The sequence below is a fragment of the Haplochromis burtoni genome, unplaced genomic scaffold, assembly GCF_018398535.1.
Source record: "Haplochromis burtoni strain Fernald_Lab_line unplaced genomic scaffold, NCSU_Asbu1 Contig_96, whole genome shotgun sequence".
Lineage (NCBI taxonomy): Eukaryota > Metazoa > Chordata > Actinopteri > Cichliformes > Cichlidae > Haplochromis > Haplochromis burtoni.
In genome coordinates, this window is record NW_024582457.1 from 862,357 (window position 1) to 887,405 (window position 25,049).

The 25,049-nt window shown below is 41.6% G+C and overlaps 1 protein-coding gene across 2 annotated transcripts in view; it reads right to left on the minus strand.

Moving 5' to 3' along the window:
• The window catches only part of cdh23 (cadherin-related 23), a 201,466-nt gene that overhangs the window by 45,626 nt on the left and 130,791 nt on the right, over positions 1-25,049 (minus strand). For both annotated transcript variants that reach the window (XM_042222847.1, XM_042222846.1), the window contains exons 14-22: positions 11,099-11,163; positions 10,083-10,320; positions 7,864-7,969; positions 7,572-7,699; positions 4,595-4,667; positions 3,560-3,676; positions 3,037-3,149; positions 2,735-2,842; positions 287-476 (exon numbers count right to left, since the gene is read on the minus strand). In XM_042222847.1, coding sequence (XP_042078781.1) covers positions 287-476; positions 2,735-2,842; positions 3,037-3,149; positions 3,560-3,676; positions 4,595-4,667; positions 7,572-7,699; positions 7,864-7,969; positions 10,083-10,320; positions 11,099-11,163 — 1,138 coding nt within the window. The remainder of the gene's footprint in view (positions 1-286; positions 477-2,734; positions 2,843-3,036; positions 3,150-3,559; positions 3,677-4,594; positions 4,668-7,571; positions 7,700-7,863; positions 7,970-10,082; positions 10,321-11,098; positions 11,164-25,049) is intronic.

Here is a 25,049-nt window from a genome sequence, read left to right on the forward strand (position 1 = left end):
CACACACACACACACACACACACACACACACACACACACACACACACACACACACACACACACACCATATCTCATGGTCAAAGGAGTTTATTAGCCACCGTAAAGAGTTTCATGGTCAACATAAAACTTTAGGAATGAGGCTTGGAGGAAGAGGCTCATCGCTGAGAACTGAAAACTATAACGTGATAATGATACATTACAATTTAAGCTTGCTTTTGGATCCCCTGTAATTAATAGGAGCCTTTTACAAGCACAAACCAACATCATACTGCAACACACTACTCACGGTCGACAGCTGACACGACGATAGTCCTCATAAGAACCGTGTCCCTGGGGTTTGTGCTTTCCCTGTCCAGTGTTACCCCACTGGTGCGGATCTTCCCAGTACTGCTGTTGATGGTGTAGAAAGGATTTTCTGGATTGATACTGTATATCACTGTCCCATTCTCCCCATTGTCAGGGTCCACTGCCAACACCTGGACACAGAAACCAGTAAAGAAAACCCTTTACTTTCATTTGCCTGAGCTCTTCAGACAGCTTCCTCAAAACCGTTTACTATACACACATATATCACCCACATATAGAGATATATAAAAAGCTAAATTAGTGGTTTACTTTGCAAAAACAACTTAAAGATGAAGGGATGATCTGCAACAGAACTTTTCTGGTGAAAAAAGAAAGGAGGAAGAGGAAGGAGGAGGAACAAGAGAGGGAGGGAAAAGAATAACAGCAGCTGAGCATCGTGTACAATTCCTTTCAACTTTCCGAACACATCAGTCAGCTAAAAGAAAAATAGTAATGTCTCATTTTGTGACACAGAGTTGCGATGGGTGATGAATGCACGAAGCCGGGAGCCCAGCTAAAGCACAGGCTGATTTTTAAAGAGCTGATCAATTATTCAAAGCGCTGACTAAAAATGCTGGAAACTGGTTAATTGGTCATTAGAGGAACAAAGGTTTTGCAGGTATTTAATTATTAAGGGGACATGGTAGGCAGGCATCTCAGAGCCTCATTGATTAGCAACTGCACAGACAAAGGCAGGTGATATAAGACAGGGAGAAGTGCCTGACCGGGGCCCGTTGAAATGATCAATTCTGGCCCGAGCAGAGCACATTAAAAGATGGAGAGCAAATATATTAGCCTTGTCTATTGAACTGTGGTCCTCGTCTGACTGCAGAGAGGCAGAAAAGGGAATATTGTTTTGAAAGGCGATCTTCAAGGAGGCTTACGGTGTGTGTGTGTGTGTGTGTGTGGAGACTGCAGCATTGATGGTGGGGTTCTCTGAGATTTGAGTGGGCTGATCCTTGCACTGGACACAGCGGCCAAATTCATCGGCTCACTGGACACCTCCAGGAGGACTCAGCAGGTGGCCTCTTGTCACCATGGAAACACTGGCTGGGCCAGGGATACACTGGGGCCAATTACAGGACTGTAAGCCTGGGTGGTCAGATTTATTGAAAAATGGTCAGAGGAGCAACTGTGTCTGTCCACTGTGCACATGGAGACACATACAGTATGCAGCGCAGTGCTGGATGCACCATGAAAGAAGTCAACTGATGAATAACTACAGGAGATTAGGAAAAAGTGGCAACATTTTAGCAGTGCAAAGCTTATCTATCATTTCTTTTTCTCCACCGTTTCTTCATTTCACTTTTTTTTGCACTGCAAGATGGGTTCTTGCTTCTTTCTCTGCGTAGAAGCTGAATAATTTGCTTTGCGTATGACTGCGGGCTACATTTTAATTAGCAATTGGACTCCCTTAATTACACTCACTGACGCCTCTTTAATTAATGGACAATCAGGGCTTAATTAACAACAACACATTGCCAAAGACACCGGCAGGACAATGAGAGTTTGGGCTAATAGAGGAGTTTACTTTGTGATGACCTATGCATGACGGCCATTTGTCCATCGATAGCCGAGTATGTATGCAGATCTATATTTCAAATGTTGTTCTTCAGTTAAAGCAGAAAAAAATGGATGATTCAATCTTCACACTTTGATCACTCTGTATCTGACACTGAGTATTTTTAAAAAAATTAAAAACACATCTTTGGCATGCGTTTTCAAAATCAGATTAATCAAATTAAGCTGCAAAATACTGATTCAAAACAGGAAAAAAAAAAACGAATCAAATGACAGCAGTGCACCAATCAAAAGATATAAAAAATTCAGTAACTTACTTCTAAATTCATTCACCACCCGTCCTACACGAAACTACTCCAGGACCACAGTACTGACTTTCAACGTAATTGCAGTCCCAACATGTGCAAAGTTCAGGCTTTTGCCCCCTTTTAATATTCTCGACATAATTTCAAGTGTTTTTTTGCTGCTATGGTACAGGAAGTTTTTGAAAAAAATATATAAAAAAATATTCAAAAACATGTACATGTGTTCAAATGGTTAGAATTTCTTACTGTAATGTTAATAAAAAAAAGTCAAATTAGTCAAATTAGTCTGAAAACCTAGTGTTATTTTAAATAGCTCTATAATAACTCTCCTTCAATCACCGTGAAGGAGAGGTCAGAGGTCACACCCCACTCTACACCCCTAAAATATCAGAATTGATGTAATTGTGTTTACAGACAGAATGACACACATACTAGTGAAAACATAACCGCGTTGGTGGAGATAATAAACATGTAATTTTAGTATTATTATTACAGTGTGCCCATGTTACTATTAGTAAGACCACCTAATGAATCAAGTTACAAGTTGGGCTAGAGACACTCACAGAGAGGACATCAGTGTTGATAGGACTCATCTCAACTACGTTGGCATTATATGGCTCATCTCGCCACATGGGGGCATTGTCGTTGATGTCCAGGATGGTGATGTTCACCTAAATTCAGCGGGAGAGGGAAATTATTTTCATTAACTGACAATACTGATGCAATATGATGAGCCAAGTCCGATTACTAGTACCTCATAGCTTTTATACTACAGAAAGAAAAACATGCCATGGAGCGTCTATGCTGACGAAGCAGAATTTATTGATGTCAAATTATTGGTTGATGAGTGATATAAAATTGTTACCGTGGCAATCCCAGTCTTCTGCTGTGGGCCCACGCCTCCATCCACTGCTCTGACTATCAGGATGTACTCTGACTTCAGTTCACGGTCAAGCAGTGCTGTGGTAGTAATCTCTCCTGAAACACACATGGTATCAGATCAAAAGTGCCAAGAAAGGAAAAAGAAAACAACAAGAACAACAACAGCAAACACTCAGAGAGCGCAAACCCCCGCAGAGACAGCTCACTTTACTTTAGCAAACAGTATTATATTTTATATGTATTCATTTTGTTTTATTTGTTCTTATTAAAGATACTTTAAGAAGTTTGTAGAGTAGTAAAAAAAAGATTTCTTTTTCTTTTGATGAGGATCGCTGTGGACACGGGGTGCAAGCCAGTCACAAAGTGCACAGAAGCAAAGTAACCAAAAAACACAAAAGGTTGTGCATACACAGATTTAAATAAGCCATCACTTCCAGCATGATCTTACAGTCAAATCTAAAATCAGTTTTCCCTGGTACAAAGACACACCATGCACACACATGTACCTGAGCGTGAGTTGAGACGGAACTGAGAGGAGCCCTCCAGGGAGTAGATGAGTGAGGCCTGGCCAAACTCCCGCGAGGCGTCCAAATCAGTAGCATTCACAAGCAGCACAGTAGCCCCTGCAGAGGGGGGGTTAGACATAAAGAAAGTTACAACTCACTGAAGTGAGAGACAGTATCATGGAGAAAACATGTGAAGTCTAGGAAAAAGGAAAGAAGGCAGGGATAGACGAGCAGCAGAGACAGACTGAAATGGCAAACACAGAGCTAGTGTCTTCACCGCCCCCATCCACAACTCGACTGATGGCATGACAGTGAGTGGGTTTATGGATTAGTGGATTATCAGCTTGTTTGGCACAGCCCATACTTGGCACAGACTTGATCAATACCCTGGCAGGCAGAGGGGATGAGAGGCTAGCCAGAGCCGCAGGGTTAGCCCTGAGCGCAGCCTTGCATCCCAAGCCTCGGGCCTTCAGCTCAGGGCCAAACACTTTAGACATAGTCTCCTAAACCTCGAGCCCCGGCCCAAGCAGCTCAGCTATGCGCTCCTTCAAAATCGGGCCCGAGGAATAAAAACTGGCCAGGATCTGGCAGAACTCGAGACAGAGAACAAGGCGGTCAAATATCTCATTTCCCTCTAGCGACTGGAAACTAATCTATTGTCTGGGATGAAAGAGTCTTTTGAATGCATGCATGAGAATGAATATAGCATCCAGTGATTTCCCTTGAATAGTCAATATCCTATTCTGACTGAGAATTTTAAAACATTATGCAAAATCAAAACAAATAAGACAGTGCAGGCCAGAGGATGGAAATAAAATAAAACATTTAAAAAAAGAAAAAAAAAAGGAAACACAGCCCCAAGACAGCAGAGCCATTTGTTGTATATCCTAATAGTAAGGCAATTCGAGTGAGTGGTGACTGTATGTGCAACACATGGTGTTTGTCTGGAGTGTTTAAGTGCTGTGTTGGCTGCGCCGACCAGAAAAATGTATTCTAGCAACTAAACTGTAACCCCAAACGTATGAAATGACTCACCGGCGATAATGTTCTCGGGGATTTTGATGATGTAGGACTGTTTGCTGAACTCGGGTGGGTTGTCATTTTCATCCTGGGGGAGGTACAAACATCAACAACAGCTTGAGTCAATGTGCTAAACAATGAGAAAATGCTAATGTTGCTTAAAAAAGAAGAGTTGCTGAAACTGTCGCCACACATTAACACTGAGATTAGCAAATTTGGGAATTAAGACAGTGAGAAGCACAAACGTTTTTAATAGCATCAGTGCTGGTGGAATCTCTTTGAAGATGGCTACTGAGCTGAAAGACCCTATAATATATTATTTTATGACTTCAAACACTTTGTCATGCCGGCTGCTGTTTTCACTGTCCAATCAGAAACTATTTTGTAGCTACTACACTAACTATCCCACCAGTGAATGCAATGTTAGGTGTTTTGTGGCTTTAGGAGAAAGAAAGTAGGCTGGACAATAAGTGGATTGATGCTCAGGCTGAGGTAGATATTATAAAAGAAGACACTGTTGCAACAATATATGAGAAAATAGTTAGAAACATTATTATTATTGCTTCTAATGGCACTGCCTGAAGCAAAAGAGTAATCAGGGCCTGTATACTGATAGGAATCACGGACTAGAGCGTGCTACAGCTTCTGCTGAAAAACAGACTTTGTAAGAGTATTTACATTTCCTCACAACCTCCCACTCGCTGAATTAGACTATTTCACACCAACACATCCAGTTGTGTGGCTATTCACAGAGAGTTTCCCCACTGTGTGAGCCGCTGAGAAATGTTAACACTTTAACAACAGTCACTGGCACTATTATCTATCTGGGCTCTGTGCTACGCTGGCGCAAAGCATTGTGTGTATGTGATGCTGCCAGCCACTGATAAACCCCTGTGGTGTGAGTCACGACACTGTGGAGGACAGCAAGAGAGAGAGAGAGAGAGAGAGGGAGAGCATAATGAATTTGGCACATCTCTCCCAGTTGTTTTACACAATATTTCTCTCTCTTGTAGGATGTGTACAGATATGATTACTGTCCGTGCATATCAAAGAATATTCCAACTGGATTCATCCATTCTACCGCCATTTTTTCCCCTCTTATGAACAAAAGGTTTCATGTCTAATTGATGGCTATCATGGGAAATGAGCTTAAGAGCCAGCAGAGAGACTGTTTATTAGTGTTGGGTTGCTCGTTATATTTTTACAGCTGTATTTATTGCACCTTAGCAAAGGTCAATATTCATTCTTTTTTCAGTCAACAAAAATACAATATTACACCTACACCCTGATTAATGTGAGAATTTGGACACATATTAGACAGCTTTCTGTGACCACAGTTCCAACGCGAGTCGCCTTGAACGTGCAAGCATGATGTCATTACTGCCTTTAATTAGGACATTTGAACGACCTCCATTCACATCAGCATTCAAACATGGTTCAAAGATAACTTAAAAACCCAAAAGCATCATGAAATGAAACCATATAGGTGAAAATTTCCCGTGCATAGCATCACAATACGGTCTGTCCCACGAAACAAAAGAGAATTCTTCATGTACACATTTGCAGGGAAACATGCATCAAAAGCTCTGAATCACTATCTTGTAGGATCAGAACCCAGAACCTCATGCAGAGTGTTTTCTTTCCTCCATCCTTTAATATATTAAAACATCTGTGATGCAGTGCGGGTGCGAGTAGACAGCTGTGACTTTTTCTAGTGCCTCAAAATAAGACATTTACTGATAAGACTGACAAGCGAACTGGAAGCTCAGATAGCTGCACAGACTGCGATAAAGCTGCAGACAAAGTTGCAGTGAGACACGGGTTAAAAGGATTGAGAAGGTAAACAGTGAAGGAATACTGAAAGCAATATGTAAGTCAGAAACATATGAAACAATCCACCAGATGAGGCTGGTGACACCTGTCACAAACTGCAATGTGGATTTTTATAAGTATAAGGATGCTCTGTGTTCATTCACTACATATGATATAAGAGCTCTGTGGGCTTCTTTCCTATTTTTTAAAGGGTTTGACAAAAGTGTCTTAAAAGTGGGGAGACTGTACGGATTTCTGTCGCAGGGTCTGGAATTAGAAAGAATCTCAGCTTTGATCAAAATAGTTACTATATAAAGAAGTTATTTACGTTGTGAAATATTAGTTGCAAATAAAGTCAATAAATGGGCATCTTTAAGTCTTAATGAATCACATGCAGGTTCCACATCAGCTAATCTTAAGAAAGAAAACAGAGGTTGAAGGCCGCTAGGGTACTAGTAACTTTTTTAAAGTTGTGTTTATAATCCTAAAAGTGCCAGCCGCTTAAGCATGCTGCACAATGGTAATGGGGAAATGCATGTTTTCTCTGATAGATTTAGCATTACTAACCTCTGTGACCTCTCGGCAAGCACTCTAGTTACACTGAACTGTTTGAGCCCTCTTAGACCTACCTTTCAGGTTTTATTTCCTGGAACAACTAACAAACCCCTGAACCCAGAACAACTAAACTTCAAATCACATCTGCTTGCGGGTTTGCTGTAAATAACTTTGAAAGAACAGCATTCAAATGTATTTGACATCCCGGGAAAAGATGCCATCCCGTTGGTGATAATGTGAGGTCAATAACATTTTTAGACATAAGGCAAGGCTTCATAAAAGCTGCTATATGCCGATGGACAGTACATAGCAAGACGTGACAGTTGTTGCTTAAGGTCATTAGTCTTCATCTAAGAGAATGTACAAAGCACCGGATGATAGAAAACGTTCACAGCTTGAATAAGGCTGCATACTTGTGATGTTTATATTTGGGTTATGCAGGTGGAAAACATGCTGAAGATTTAACCAAGTCAAAAGCTGTGTACTTGCAAAATACTGCTCTGTGTCTGCATTTGTTGACAGCTGTCAGCAAAAACTGCAGGAGGAACTGATACTTGAACCTCCAGTTGTGGCTGTGTGTCATTAAGTTGTTGCTGTTGTGTGTATGTTGCAGGGTTATACTTACAATCACCTCCACCGTAACAGGAACAGTGCTGTTGAGGGCTGGATTTCCCCCATCTTTGGCCATCACTGTCAGATAGATCATGCCCCTGGGAACCATCTCATAGTCCAGAGGTCTGATGACACTGATCACTGGAGGAAGGCGCACAAACATCACATCTTAGTAAAATTGCTGGTCAAATAATTATTATAATCCCAAATAATCCAAGCAAAAATGTACATATAAACAATCCTTGGATATATAATCTGTTTTTAGCTGAACGCGCACACTCTTAAACTCAACCACATCTGCGTACCTGCATAGCCTTCCACCATGATGATACGGAAGTAATCAGGGAAGGCCGACGCTGAAATGATGGTATATGTCAACACGTTGTTGGGAGGAGAATCTTCATCTGTAGCCTGTGATTGGGCACAAGGTGTGCGAGAGTAGACGATGTTAGTGACTTGTGGCTCAGTAGGCCTTTTTATACATCCAGTGTGTCTTAATGGTGGCAGACGTAATGCTGGAAGAGTGTGATAACATGCTGGCTTAGCGGAATCAAAGGTGTGCTTTGTGCACAAAAGCTTCAGCTTTCTGGATCTGCTTTCTACACATGCATACAGTACATTACCACCTCCACTGCCGGCTTCAGGGCGGTACCTCAAAGCACTCTTATTTTGCCTTTTTACCTTTTATATAGAGCAGTGAGGTGTAATAATGGTGGGGTTTTCCCACCTTGAAAAGGGAGTGCAAAAGAAGCTATTGACAGGCAAAGTCTCGCAGAGTGCGATGGGACAGATGTTGCATTAGACAGTGATAATATTTATGACTATATGTCTGCACAGCATGGGTGTTTTTGAGTCTGAGTGTATATGTGCAGCCAGGAAAGTGTCAGTCAGCGTCGATATGTTATTGGACAGATTAAAGCTGATTCTGGCTATTAGTGGCGCAGGCGTCAATACTGGATGAACACCAACCGAGCCTAGACAAGCCAAGCAGGCAGAGGACAGATGAAACCGTACTTTGCAGGTCTAATCCACAACAACAACAACAACAATGATGACACCCCCTCATTATTCTCGAGTTGGCAGGAACTTAAACACGAGTCCTCCGGCTGTGAGGGGAGTCTACTGGGCCCTCACTGGCATCATTAGAGGCTGGACAGGCTGTCAAAAACACTCACTTGTTTCCCTCCATAACACAAATCTCTCCTCTTTGATTTAACGCCAGAGTGTTGAGTAAGCAATACCTTTCTTCCCCCACAACTTCCTAAGCTGTGGCTTTCTCTTCCAGACCATCTTCCTCTATCAAATTCCGACAAATAGTTTTGCATTACCACTCAAAGGTAAGAGGAGTTGGGGGCAGCAAATCAAATAGATGAGCGGCTAAGGAAGCAAAGGAATAAGGAGTGTTGAGAAAATGAAAAAAGATTTAGCTAGAAAGCATAAGCGCAGTGGTAGGAGGCACAAATCTCCAAGGCAAAAAGCAAACAACACAAGAGCCTCTCTTTGCTTTGTCTCTCAAAACACCCTCTCCTTCTATTTCAGCATTCTTTCGTTTCCTCCATCACTCCCTGTTTTCCTGGAGTACTCTGTGTGTGCGTGCGCGCACATTTATTTGTGTGTGCACAAGAGGTTCCAAGGCATACTGCTGACACACACAATTATGCGACCGGCTCCCTCCCTCCCCTTCCTCCTGAGGCGGCGTATTAATATCAGCAGCGTTTAAGGTTAGCTCAGACTAATCAAACACAGCGAGCCAAAGCACTGAGCCTGGCCATCAGCTCGGTTCCCACAATGCAAAAGGCAAACTGCCATAGTGTAACCGTAGCAGCGTAAAGCCACAAGGGATGTAATAATCTTTCTCTTGTGGGTGCAATCAAAGCAAACACTGACCCACTGGTTACCACTGTGCCTGCGCACCACTGCCTTATGTGTGGCAGTGACTGATGGCCAACACAGTAAGCTGACCTGTTCTTTTTGGATACAGTGCAGACAAACATATTACTGCGTGATTACAGTAACAGAGAAGGAACACGGAAGAAAGACGAGAAGGGCAGCAAAGCCAAAAGGGCTGGGAGTCAGATTTGTGGTGGGGTTTGAGTGAGATTCTGTATAGCAGGGTGTAGTTTTTATGTGAATGTACCAAATAAGTGCAAGAGAACACGGGGAAATATTCTGTCTCAGTGCTCAGTGTGTGGAATAATTTCATTTCAAATCAATAATAAATAAACATTATTTTTTATCTTACAACGTAGTTTGTTTATTGCAACCAAACAAACTGTTGCTATGCGGCACTTCAATACCATTATGGATGTTGATCTTAGTCTCGAGTGTTAATATTTAAAACCCGCGATGGTCACAGGTGTATGTTTATGGGGTATTTTACAGCAGCTATAAACGGGACACGTTTACGACACTGTCTTGTAAAGAGCATGTAATTTTGCCTACAAATTGTACAGTAAACATGCTTTAAAAACTCCGCCGCCTTTTGTGTGTAGGTGCTTCTTCGACCTTATGCGTTTATAATCACCCTGATTCGTGCCACTGACTGCACAGTCTGTTCGTTCTCTCGCAGAGAGCCCACGTACGCCTCCTTTTGGAAGAGTGGCGCGTTGTCGTTGACGTCCAATACGTTGACTCGGACCCTCCCCGTGGTCTCCTCCCCACCGCCGTCCTTCGCCAGCACAGTCAGCGTGAAGCGGCGCATTAACTCATAGTCAAGGCTGGCCTGCAGAACGACCCAGCCTGTCTCTTCATCAATTGCAAACCTGCAAGAGAAAAGTGAGGTTAGAGGCCCATTTTTTTCCTTCCTGTGACTACAAGTGCACCGCACTAACTTTATTTCATAAGATTAATATGGCTAGCTCTGGCTGTAAGCACAGAAACCCCCAACACTGTCCCACGGACCACTCTCTACCACAGGAAATTTACATCTTTGGACTACAGCTCCAAAGGGGCCAATTAATTCTGGCAAGCAGCCCCTATGAAACTAGAAATCCAGAGAGTAGTTAGAAAATGACACAGCTCTGGGTGAGAGCCCAGAAGTCCCATGCAACTGGCACCCAAATCTTTTGTTTGTGAAAGGGAGCCAATCAGGAGAAAGCTGGCTTAAGAGATGGAGAAGGTAGCTAAAGACAGATTTTAAACTGTCATGCAAAGCTGCTCAAATATATATAATACAGAGTTGTGAGCAGGGAGGTCCCCGTATTGTGTTAAATAAATAATTAAATAATTTTGTTAAAGACAGAAAAATATACATATTATAGGAAGCCACAGTAATGGTGGTCTTTTAAAACACTGGCGATTATTAATGAGTGAATTATGTGAGTGTTAGTTTTTCTAGGTGTTCGTGGCCTGAAAAGAGCAGACGTTGAGATAAGCGCCAGACATTGTTGTAGCTCAGCTGTCTCTGGTGATGCTGTGTGCCAGAAACAGTGCGGTACAATTGTTAACAAGGGGCCAAATAAATGAAAAATTAATGTGTTTTTGTGTGTGTGGACTGATTGACTATGTGTAAGTGAGTGTGTGTGTGTAGCTGTGTCTTACTGGTCTGGCTCATCAGTGAAGTAGTACCGCACAATCCCAAAAGTGCCTGCATCTCCGTCTGTGGCCTAGACGGGCAAAAAAACCCAAAAAACAAAAAGAAGACACACATTTAAAATCATGTTTAATTTTGTTTATTTGCTTCCCAGTAAAGTTTTACAGTATGTTCAGTTCCTGTCGTTTGTCGATTTTAATTTTTTATCCCGACTTTTTTTTTTTTTTTTTTTTTGCTTCTCATCCACTTTAACTTTTGATTCACTTTCAATTTCAAGCATCATTTGGCTAAACTATTTTCATGTGGAAAAAAAAGTTTTGTGCCATGTGTCTGTGTACCTTGATTTTCTGTGCTGTAGCCAATTAGGAAGGGAAGTTAATGTTGAACTTTTGCGACATGATAGCAAAGACACATTATAATCATTTTTTTTCACAAACCAGACATGAAATATTCATCCCATTCGAGACAATGTATCTGTTATGCTATTCCTCTGCATACATTTGTGCCTGTCTGTGTTGAAGTGTGGGGCAGCATGAGCTCACTTGTCATGACTGCACTTTGCTCCTTTTCCTAAATTTCTCACTCTAACAGCTGTCTATGACTCTATGATAAAACATGAAAGCCATGCTTCACGCTCCAAAGGTGTTGATTGGATTAAGTCTGATGGGAGGAGTGATACATTTTCCTCACCCGCATGACCCGCAGTTGCCTTAAAAGCAACAACAATTGCTGTCATAAGTTTTGCAGATAAAAGGGGTGTCAGAAGAAATACCATAGAAAGAGCAACACTTTTAGAAATCTTGTGCTTAATGAAATTCCACATTAAAGCAATCTGTCTTTGAAAAAACACACACAAACACACACGCCTGCTTGTGTACACGTGAACTGGCGTGTGTACACGGGGTGTTGTGTTGGCGCTGATGGATCGCGGCTGGAGAGGGTCTTGTAATAGAGTTTCACTTCAGTGCCTCTACAGTCAGTTGAAGGGCCAGACTCAAACGTGTCTGCAGCCTGGTCTGTCAACCACAGTGCTGGTCTCTGTGATTCAGTGATGCCCCCATACCGACCTTATTATGTGGACCTTTGCGTACACGTGTGTGTCCAGAGTGCATGCTTTTTTTTTCTGGAACGCAGCTGTGACATGTCCATGTGAGCGCGGATAGCTGCAGCTATCAATGTGTTTTCCACTTCCTTCTAAAAATTACCCTATGCTGTTTAGCTGAAGCTTGTAATTTCACAGAGCTTCGAGTACATTGTCCGGGATGGCAAATCGATGTTTCTTTTTAATGTCCGAACGGCCCCTTCTCAGTTGTCAAGTGTAATGGAGCACATCCTGCTGAACAAGTAGAGAGCGAGTTGCTAAATACAAACGGAGTGTTTGGAAATCCAGTCAGGTTCTAATGTTAACCTTTGAGTTTTCATCTATTGAGTCTGAATGACTTCATCATTTAATGCCGCTCAGCTGGCTGCCCCCCCTTCTCTGTCTTTGCATTCCAGCCCATCCCTTCTCCACTATCTTCCCCTTTTGCCTTCTGTCTTTTCCTCACTTTCCTCCCTGCATCCGAGCGCCTTTCCACGTTCTACCCTCTCCTGCACGTATCTCCCTTAGCACACCCTTGGCCCTCGGTGCCTCCCTCCCTCCCTTTGCTCCCAGGTGAGTGACAGGCCCATAAGTGCTCCAATGATAGTGGCAGGGGTGTTAGCGTGACAGCTATCGAGGCAGTGACAGGAGCCCGAGCCCAGCCTGGGAGCTAATGTCGCTTCTGCTGCTACAGCCGAACTGCTCTCGCTACGACGGACAGACAGACGGGGCAGAGCGAGAGACAGGCAGGGAGAAAGAGAAATGAAGAGAGGTAGACGGCATCCACTCCCGTCCAGTCATTCACCAGCAAAACAATCGCCATGGCCCAGTCACTTTGCCAACTGTATGTCAAAGACTTTCAACTTTAGCCACAAGAAGGCCCTCAGCAGATGGACGGCAGAGACTGGTTGGCAGAGGGATTTTGCAGCCACTTAGCATCCTGGGAATCGGAATCATTGACACCAGTGTATTATGCACTTGCCCCTCGTTGCCATGGCAGCTTAAACTTCTTTCTTAGTCAGTGGGTTGGAGGTGATAGAAAAGTTGAGGTGGGGTGCACAGGGAGAGAGTGAGCGTAGGACTTAATGAGGAAAGAAATGACATGGAAATAAAGCTGGGCAATGTGCCTTACTAATGTGACTAAAATCCTAGCAGACAATTACAACCACCATTTAAAGTGCAGTGATGGTTCACGCGGATAAATAGTTTTCATGCTAATGGATTCATGAAACACGACTTTTTAGGGAGCCACTGAAATAACTGAAAAGAGTTCGAAAAACTCAAAAAGAAAAAAAATAAACTGTAAAGGAGGCATTCTGGTAAGTGAATGCTGTATACCAGGATAGCACAAAACACTTTAGGTATATCACTACTGTGTTCTACTACTGTGTACAGACTATGGTGCAGATGTACTGATAAATACCAGGCCTAGACTGTAACAGCGCTGAGGAGGAGGGCACTGAGGTATCAGAGTCAGCGTCCTGATCAGAGTCCAAACTAAATTGTTAAGAAGTTTCTGCACAAAGAGTCACAGTGCTGCTGATTGCCACTATAAACTCTGCAAACCCTAGGGTCCTCAGGCAGTAACTACAAAGAAGAAATTAGTTCTCAGTTGACCAGTTTGGTTAAATGATGTGTTTCTTCACATCACAGGGGCAGAGCCAGTAGGCAAACACAGTTCTGTGTGTGTGTGAGTACCTGTGTATTTACCTTTGTATTTTGTATTGGATGGTGTGTGTATGTGTGCGCATATGTTTGTGAACATGTGAGAAGGATACACATGGACAGAGATTCATAGGTTCATTCAGTTTTGAGGTAAAAATGCACCCAAACCATTTACAGTATAAACAGCTATTATTACACTCAATTGCTTTCAAGAGAAAACGGAAATGAGAGCTTCCCCTCAAGGATGGCTGAGAGACAAGGCTAGTCTGTGTGCCTATGTGTGTAAGTTAGGGCTGGGATTGAGGGAGTGGGGGTTTGCAGGGCCGTTTTCCTTAGCGAGGAGGTTAAAGCTGCACGGGCTTCTCTATCTTGAGTGAGCTAAAATTTGAATTGATTGGCTACCAAAATTGCTTTTTCTGCAGGAGCTTTGGAGGCATGGAAAAGGAAACCAATTACTGCCTGTCAAAGCATGCTGTCAAAATAGAGATGACCCCCAGTCCCAACACAGACAACCTCTTCTGTCTCAGTGTTGCACACCTAAACACAACCACAAAGAAGGGATAGCAAATGCGGACCCACATGTGCACATAAACAGTAAAAGTAAAGCTGTCCAGTCTGTGAGAGTGACTGTGGAGGAGGCGGTCCACAAGGTTATCGTCCTGAACCTGGGTTCCTCTGCTCTGGTTAGGTTTCCACACTACTGATTGTGGCAAAATCATAGATTAACATTCATAAATGCTACGTAAGAATTAAGCCCCAGAGAACAATCATTTAATCAAACACCCCTACATCATTGTGAATACTTAAATCAGTACACGTACAGTACGTTACATGTACAATGTTCTTTGTGAATAGATAGTGCTAAACAGTTTTTAGTGTAAATTTGTGCCTTTTGTTTTACACAATGAATATGGCGCTTACAAAGAAGACGAAGAAGAACCTCTTTTGCCATCTCACTATATACGATATATAATTAAAATTTAAAAAACATGATAATTTAACATCCATGTCTATTTTTCTATACATAAGTAAAGTGAAAAATGGACATAGTTATATATAGTTATAAATAAAAGACAGAGGTATTTTCAGGTCTGAGACGTAAAACCAGTACAAGGTGTCTTAAAACTGTACTTTTTTTTAAATGACCAGCAGGTAGTGAGTCCTCTGGATGCAAAAAGGGTGGTATACAAGTCTTTGGTAAAACGGTCATCGGCTTCCTTGTCTGTAACCTCAGGCTCATTTATCACGTTGTATAGGCAGTAAGCGTGTAGTGTCGGTTTCACAGTCAGATCGCATGACGCATCCTTTTTCAAAATAAAATGGCGATGGTGAACCGTACTTCACTAACTCTCAAAATATAAAAGAATTCTGTCACAACAGCTCTGCTTGTTAATCATCAGCAACAAACTTACAAACCAGCAGACAGAAGTGTTGGTGATTAAATTGCTTTGAAATACTGTATACACATGTCACATGCTAATATCTTTTGATATGGCCATGTGGTCCACATAATAAGTGAAGATGCCCTTGCTAAAGTTTAGGAACTCCACAATCAACATTACGCAACTTCTTTAATGAACAGATTAATGCAGGCTGTAGTGGTCTAAATTAATCAGATCTAATTGACATTAAAATCTTAATTAAAGCCAGTGTTTCCTGTGTTGTGCATTGGTGGAGTAATGTAAGTGAACTTACACTACAAAGTTTGGGGAACACCGAATTGCTTTGTTCAACTTGAATGCTGCTTTCTGGAACTTGAAATTGTATAAGCAGAAGTAAATGGTTGGATGGATGGATGGATGGATGGATGGATGGATGGATGGATGGATGGATGGATGGATGGATGGATGCAATGCTACTGCAGACAGGAGAAACAAAATCAAACTAAAGCTGTTTCATCATACATATAGGTGCATTATTATCATTATTTAATTCAAGTTGTTTTAAGTTACAGAACAATGTAATTCCATCCTTTAACAATCCTCTAAAGGATTGTTAAAGGATCCTTTAACGCATGACGCGTTAAAGGATCATGGATTTAAAAAAAATTGGCAAGCTGAGTTAATTACTCTGTAAATTAACATTAACATAACTGACAGGGGACAAGTCAACAAGTCACATTCCAACCAAAGACGTGTGAAAAAGTGAATTAAATAATTTAAATGTAATTTAAATAATTTAATTAAATAAACAGGTGTTGGCTTTCACTCAGATCTCTGTTTCTATGCCCACAAACTAACATGGGACCGTATAGAGCCTGTCTGTGTCTCTGATCAATTCTACAGAGCAAGACTCAGCAGAGCAGCAGCCTGGAAAAAGCACAGAAACTCAGATACCACGTCGGGGCTATTCAGACATGTGTCCAATTAATGATCACATATCCCGAACATCTACTGACTCAACACTCCTGTGACTGAGCTAATGAGTGAATTTTATACATTCTTCTTCACTTTCATATCGGACACACGAAGCTGTGCGATAAGACACAAAACTCAAACCCCAACAGCAAAACTGAAATGAAATACACCTCCCCTCCTCGGATCGCACTAGGACTGACCGCTCCTCTCTCCAGCTGTGACCTAGAGCACCTGCTTGGGGTTGATGGGAGCTGTGTGTGTGTGTCTGTGTGTGTGTGTGTTTTTCATGGCAGACACTTTAGCGCAATGAAGATGGCGAGTGTACATTTACGACTGCTTTATTTCTTCAAACCATTAACAAGCAGGTGGGGGTGCTCAAAGCAATCGCCGCCTGCCGACAGGATTGAACTGCCTGCTTCTATTATCTCCTGACCACCCAGATAACAGCAAGACAACGGGAACGAGAAAGAGATAAAAGTTTAACGCTTTTCTAACAATGTCTCCAACAAAGAGGAGGGGATGTTTTCACGCACACTGTGGCAGCTTGCAAGATAAATTCTGTCTTTGCATGAATATGTAGCCACTTTATCATTTTCCACATGTAGACCTCTGGAAAAGAAGTCTGTGAAAGTGAGAAGAGAAGCGAGGAGTAAGACAGAGAAAGAGAGATGACTCTAGTGTGGGCATAAGCTATAGACAGAGTTTGAGCTTAATGCAGTTCTCAGCGTCTGGCAGCTTCACTTTACCAGCAGGTCTTGATTTCCCCTTCTCTGTCTCCCTGTGTTCCTCTGGCCTCAGTGATGAAGGAATGACATTAACACAAGAACAGGGAGGATGTAGAGACACAATAAAGAGTAAAGAAAACTCTACAAAGGTGGTGTATGCAAAGGGAAAGACAAAAATGTGTCTATAAATAAAAGTAGTAGAACTGAGGTCAACAAATTACACAATGACAATGGCAACAGCAGAAAAATGCGAACAAACAAACAAACCAAAAGTACTTTTAGATTTTCAGTAGTGATTTATATAAATGTAAAGTGAGCATCACAGAATTTAAGCTAAAAATATGTTAATTTGAAACCTTCTTCTCGAGTCTTGTATTAAAGATACATTATTTTCACATTTTATAGACCAGCTAATGCTCTGACTAAACATCACTTGTAATTTTAACACCTCCTGTGACCAAAAGCTTCCAGTTCTTAACAAATATTTCAATATTGTCCAGATAAAAATGAGCCAACATAGAAATCAAACTGGAACGGGAGCTTATAGTGTACCAACTCCTGGAAAGCACTCGCTTTTCATAACTCTCAGCTTCTGTCGATTCACCCTCTGCGCCGGACTCCCATTCACAGCCCATTTCACAATGTCAGGACACCCATGATGAGGGCCCATTATTAACAGAAACTCTGTATGAGCATTCAGTAGCAGGAGAGAGCTGGTTTTCACCCCTTTTATTACAATAATGAATTATAATTGCTGTTGTGACTATTACCCTAAAAAACGCCTGTCTAAACAGTAGCGTTGGGTTCATCTGCAACTGTAATTTAAAACCACCCACTTGAGGCATTTATCACTGTGCCTTAAAACGCAGAGCATCTGCACAGAACCTGTAAAACACACATCACGGGAAGGTTACAAGACAGAAGGAGAAAGCCGCTAATACCAACTATACGAGGAGAGAAGGGGGAAGGCAAACTCCAGTATGCATAATGTGCATATTTTCAGTGCTCGGTGGATAGAAAGCACGAGCACTAGAGAACGTCATCCAAGCAGAAATGGGCAAAGAATCACAGAGCGAATCAGAGCAACACCTGAAAACCATTAGCAATCTAATGGTAAAACAGAAAAAGAGGAAAAAACAACAAGAACTGAGGGCATACGATAAATAAGAAATGAAAAAGGCAGATCTTCTGAAACCAAAGGAGAGGAAAAAAAAATCACAGTGATTCACTGATACGAGCAGCTGCTTGGTTTCCCCAGGGTAAGGAACAGACAGAAGAACAGAGCAAGAGAGGGAGAGAGAGAAAAAGACCCAGACAAAAGAGTAAATCACAATAAATATTTATAATGATAAGTAATGCTGCAGACCATAAATATTAAAGAGCCGCTGCTTTTGCGCATGTGTGTGTGTTTGTGTCTGTATATCAGTGTGCGCTGGTATGTTAAGCATAAGTGTCCACGGGGATGCAGGAGCGGACACTGAGTAATGCATTTACTAACATTGTGCATAAGCTCTGATCAGATGAGCTATGAATATTAACCCAAAAAAAGCATTTCAGACTGGCTGTTTGGCACTTCTTTTCTTCTTTTAAACAACTAGGAACCAACATGCATACATTCAATTAGCATAGGTATAAAGAATTACCCGCCCTCTTCACATACAAGCCACTTTCAGCACAGTATTAATATGCTACACAGATACAAAAACATTTTCATTCTTAGGAAGCACAACAACACAACAAGCAAGAGAGAAACTACTATCAGTCTCTATGTAGTAAAAAAGTAGGGGATGACTCTTAACTGGACGATCCTCCCTGTTATTGTTGTTCCTACATGGCAGATCCAGACTGTCCTACAGCATTACAGAGGGTAATTTCTCACTTTATTGCAATAGCAAAAATGTTTTCAAACTGAATGAGCCTTTTTTTGACCAATAAAAGAGCAGATTAAACTCCGATACTAATCCAGGCATCATGATTGTCTAAAAAAAAGCTTTTCTTCTTTTCAGTATAATGATATTACCTCATTGCTGTCATATAATGACAAGAGCTTTCTAAAAAGCTTAAATGATGCTTAAAGCCAGGTTAACATTATTATTGTTGAGTTCCTAGGCGGGCACATATTCAGGTAGATACAAATACAAAGACTGTATGGATCAGTGAATTTTTCGGACATTTATGATGTTCCTTAAAATTATGTAAATTAGCTGGCTGATACACCAATCAGGTATCACACTATGGCCACTTAGAGGTGAAGTGAATAACACTGATTATCTCTTCATCATGGCACCTATTAGTGGGTGGGATATATTAGTGAGCTAATGAACATTTTGTCCTCAAAGTTGATCCTTTAAAAGCAGGAAAACAAAAGCACAAGTAGTAAGTCAAATAGTAATGGCTTCACAACTTGGTCAGAGCATCTCCAAAACTGCAGCTCTTGTGGGATGTTCCCAGTCTGCTGTAGTCAATATCTATCTAAAGTAGTCCAATGACAGAACACTGATGGATGAGCCACAGGTTCATGGGCAGCCAAGGCTCATTTGTGTACATGGGGAGCGAAGGGTGAACCAGGGGGTTCAACCCAACAGACAAGCTACTGTAGCTCAGATTGCTAAAACTATACAGTGTCCATTCTGACAGTACACAACAAACAGTGTACCACAGTTTGTTGTTTATGGGGCTGCCATGCCACAGACCAGTCGGGGTTCCTGTGTTGAAAGCATCAAGAGTGAGCACATGAGCATCTGAACTGGACAACAGAGCAATGGAAGAAGGTGGCCTCGCCTGAGTCATGTTTTTTTTTTTACATCTAGGGAATGGCTGGGTGCGTGTGTGTTACTAGGGAACACCTGGCACCAGGATGCATTATGGGAAGAAGGCAAGCCATTCAGGTAGCGTGAACTGGACCATTGAGCAATGGTCTGCTGGGAAAACTTGGGCCCAGACATCCATTTAAATATTACCTTGAGACTTTTTGACATTACCACCTACGTAAACATTAGTGCTCCTTTTTATGGAAACAGAATAGCTGGGCTGGACGAACATGTCCGATCCATTTGGACTTACAGGATCTGTTGCTAACATCTTGGTGCCAGACAGCACAACACAACTTCAGGGGTCTCGTGGAGTCTGTGCCTTGATGAGTCAGAGTAGGTTTAGCAGCAAAATGGGGACCAGCGCTACATTAGGCAGGTGGGCATAATGTTGGTGTATCACTTAAAATGATTATTTTAAGGTATATCTATGATATACATGATAACAAAACTGCACTACACTGCAGGTACCCAACAGCCTCCTAGTAGACACACCTATGGTATCAATTTCAAAATCCTATGCCGCCTGGTTCTCGAGTTATTGCATTCAAAACTTTGCGTGTCCACACCGCCTGCCTGACCAATGAGGCCTGGCCAATGAGATGATGACCACGTGTAAACTCAGTTGGTCCTTACCAGGTCTTAAAATTAGTTAAATACACGTTCAGATGAATAACAACACATGACATATTAAACTGGGTCATTACTTATTTAACAACCATTAAACAAAAATGGAGAGGCAACCTGGGAACCTTCCAGTCACCGAGATAACCACATACACCTCTGTATACCACAGTACCCTAGTATCAAATCTGAGGCCATCTGTCCGACAGTTAAAGCTTGGATGAAATGACTTCACGCAACATGTCAATGATCCCAAGTTTAGCAGCAAATCTACAACAGAGTCACTGGGTGGAAAAAAAGAAAGAAAAGAAAAACAGAATCAAGGTGCTGAAATGGCCCAGTCAAAGTCCAGACCTCTACCTCAAGGAAAGTGTGCATAAACGAATGCCCACAAAACTTAATAAACTGAAGCAACGTGGCAAAGAAGAGTGAGAAAGAATTCCTCCACAACAATGTGAGCCTAATAAAGTATTAAAAGAAAGTGATTACTCCAAGTTATTGCTGCTACTAGGGGGTAATTAGTTTTTCACACACTGCTTCTGCATTTTGGCTTAGTTTTTGTTAAATAAATAATGACATTGTAACATGTCATGTTGTTCATCTACGGCTCTATTTAAGTAATTTTTGAACGTGGTAAGACCCAAACAATTTTTTTAATCATGTGCTGATATAAAAACATAAAGGTATCATATTATTTATTTTTTCACATATGTACTAATTTTCACATATTCTAATATGTGATTACCTCATTTTATCTTAAAGTTTGGAAATAAGGAGAAACCACTTACTTGGTTCTGACCAAGAGGGGAATAATGCAAACCAACAATGCAGTAAATAATCTTGCCAAACACTTATTTACCTATATGTGTGTTCAGTAGTTTCTAGCACAGTGTGTAAGTATGTGTGCCTGTGTGTTTGCGGCTACATTTTGAAGATGGCCCACCAGGGTACACTGATTAAGAATGAAGGAGTTATCCTTCTGTTTGGTACAAAAACATAATTTGACCACCATCTGTTGCATTTTACAGCCACCTGACAGAGAGCACTGTGAGTTCAGTCTAGCCTGGTTATACTGTGATACCAGGGGCACAACTCCAGCAACTGCTGGTAAAGACTGAGACAGGTATGCAGAGCATCAGAAAAATGACAATGCAACTGCTGTATAAACAAGTCCAGCAACAATTAACAGCACAGTTGCATAGAGCTATAAAATATCAATGTTAAGTAGAAATGTAATAAGTGAAACACTAGCAAAGGTCTTTATGAATTAATTTATTCACAACTAATGTTCCATCTCAGCATGATTTTCTGTGCTTGGGGATCAGGATAATTTGACCTTAACAGTCAGGTGATAGACAAGGTAGGTTATTATTTTACCTGGTACAGACCGACTTGAGTGGAATTTGAAGTGTTCTAGCATAAGATGAATATAGCCTAGGCCACTTTTGAATTCCTGCACTTTAAAATTTATGGCCAGAACAGAATATTCATTTAAAGACATATGATTCATTACATTTTACAAAAGGATCATGAGCTTATTTATCCTTTCTCCCCTTTATTTTCTCTTTGAACATTACGAACCAGAAACAACAGCTTGATGGATTTAACATCTTCTTGTGCCTCACTTTGGACATTATCACTTATTTTATAAATACATGCACTGCCAGAGCCAAAATAAATATGTTATCATTCACACAAACACACGCGAGGCAGACGAAGCTTGTTTGCTCCGACTGCAGCATGAAAATAAACACTATCGGTGTTTTTCACTGGATCACAACCACTCTAACTTACTGTCTAAATTACTAATTAACTACATTATGACAAACCCACATAGGTAAACAAATCTATACAAACAGATTATTAATATGAGTCTTACAGAAAAGAAAATAGAGAAGAGCCAAAAATAAATAAGGCCTTTGGTTTTAGGCATCTTGTGTTGACCTTGAGGGTGTTCAGAGAGATTGATGTGTCCATGCATATATACATTGACCAGCCATACAATCACAGGGGAAAAACAGTAACAGGTGAGGGGACTAATTCCTGATCATTCTGCTACAATCCAATGGTCTGCTGGGAAACCTTAGTGCAAGAGATTCATTTTACTTATGCTCACTCCACCTAACACAGTGTTTGAATCCCTAGCCTCCCTAATGCTGGACAAGGCACTCTAGAACTCCTTAGGAAAGTGTTGCAGAACACAAAAGCATCCAAACCAACGACCCGAGTAACCTTAGCTATCCCAGATCCCAAGAGGATGCACAGCAAACACACCTCTTCAATGGAACAACCACCAAAAACCCTACAGGCCCCAAAGGGTCAAGCTCTGACCCTTCAGTACATGGAACCAGGGTCTCTGCATTTGATGTCATAGCATGTCTAGCAGAAAGAATGTGGCAGGAGATTTTAAGGTTCTGTGGATTGCTATATTTTTCCAAACATAGCCTGTTATGACAGTATCTTAGATTTTGCAGTATTTCCAGTTAGTTGTGAAAGGCAATCTGCTGTACCACTCCCAGCAAGTACATTTTCCCTTTCAGTGTAAACAGATCTGCCTCCAGGTCTTGGCAGGGTCTCTCCGGGTGATCTGCCGGGAGCAGTGGGTCTCTGTGGTTAGCATGCTCCTCAGTGCAAGTTTTATTTTCAAAACTAGTTCATTCAGTTGCTGACTCAAGCTAGACTGTCATATACTCCACTGCACGTGCCCTGAATTTGGCTACTCATAGATGTCCCTTATGTAGACCACTGAGGACTGTGTTTCTTAAACTTACAGCAATGACCAGGTATGCCCTCTTCATGCCTGTGCCAATATATTATACAAGAATCTTCCCGTGGACACTCTAAAATCACAACATCATTTATGTGACACATTAATCCATCCAGACCTACAACAACCTCTGACATCATGCTTTTTTAGAATAGGGGCCAAGTGATGTCATAAAGGTTGTTGGTTTAGCAAACTCTTTAGCTAGAGGGATTTACAAAAGACCCATGTTACAGTCAAGACTCAGTGAGCTTAGTGAAGTCAACACATATGTAAGGATCACTTGTCTTTTTAGACACCACCATCATACTGCTATCCAGTGGTTCATCAACTCTCCTTACTCCAGTCTTCTCCATTCACTCCAGGTCTTTCTTGGCTTTCAGAGTTAGTGATAAGGGAATCCATTGTGGGGTCTTTAAAGAGAACAGCATAGCACTGGGTTTCAGTTTGGCGGTAAATAGGTGCTACCTCAGACCAAGACCATTGCACACCTTCAAATATTTGTTGTTCAGCGTCTCTAGGATGACACTAACTACTCGAGCTACCAGGCCTAGCACCTCAACAGCAGGTATGCTGAGCAGAGAACAGTGCAGATGCCAAGGATATGTTGTCTTCTTCCTGAACCTTATACACTGCTCTTGATGAGGCACACACTCTTTTATAATGGCAGATCGAACAGTTTGCTGGACACTCCACTTTTGGGGTCTGAGGGACTTTTCCACATTTCTAGCATTTAGACAGTCTACTAGTCTACACATGTTACTGGCTGGGCTTTCCCCCCCTCTTATTGAATTTCTTCTTCTCGTGAAGATGTTTGTCTCTGCTCATAACTCTATCTAACAAGCATGTCTCTCTTTTTCCCCACAGTATCCCACCCACGTGTATATCTGTATATCCTAGAACCAGCCTGTCTTTGATTAGCTCATCATGAAACATGCAACATAATTGCAGCGTTCTGCCAAAGAATATAAATCAGTAACAGTTTCATTTTCTCCTTGTTTTCTCAAGTTAAAGGATGATTTTTCATATACCACATTTGTTTTGCCAGTAAAAAAGCTGTGGAGTCCATCTCTCACCGTAGCATACTGACAGACAAGTTCAGCCCCTCCTCTTGGCGTCCGCTTCATCACCCATGCAGTACATGAGTGAATGTTTACCTGGTTGTCTTCTGATGTTGTGTGGAGATTACTAGCTTGCTGAAAGCACTCAAACTATCTAATCCATTTCACCCATTTCTAATGTTTGCTGAAGTCAAAAGGCTCTGGTGGCTTTAGCCGAGTGTCACACTTGGCCTGGAAATGGGGCCTTATCCACGCCCTGCAGCTGCTCTAACTCCATTGTCTGCGATCTCACCCAGGCTTTTCCAAACGCCAGTATATACTATCCCACTTGTCACACCATGTTTCCTTACCATTTAAACTCATGGGAAATCATAGAGATCCAGTATCCTGGCACAAGCATCCATCATTGTGCACAACTTTAGTCCCTAGTACAACAAAAATAACATTACCCAGAACCGTCTGGGCCTCCTTATATTTCCGACATAACCATCGCACCACAGAGGACTGCTTGCTGGCTGTGGCTCAGCTGTTTGATATGGGAACTGGAAAGGATTGAGCTTTGGGAACGGCCAGTTGGTCTAAAGTCTTGAACACAGTAATAAAGACTGGATTGTGTAGTAACATCTTGCTCCTTAGACTGGTGTAGTTTAATTTCATTTCATTGTATTAATATAAAAATGTATCTTTTCAAAAAAAAAATTGTTGCTTCCCTTTGGACTTTAAATACATTCTTTATACAGATTGTTGTTCGTGTATTATTGTGGGGAAAAATAAAATAAATTCTTTAGTTAATATTGGTGCTCCCATCTCTGTCCTTGGGCTAGGTTGCGCTGCTCTCCCCTGTGGACCCAAAACAAAAACGAATAAACTAA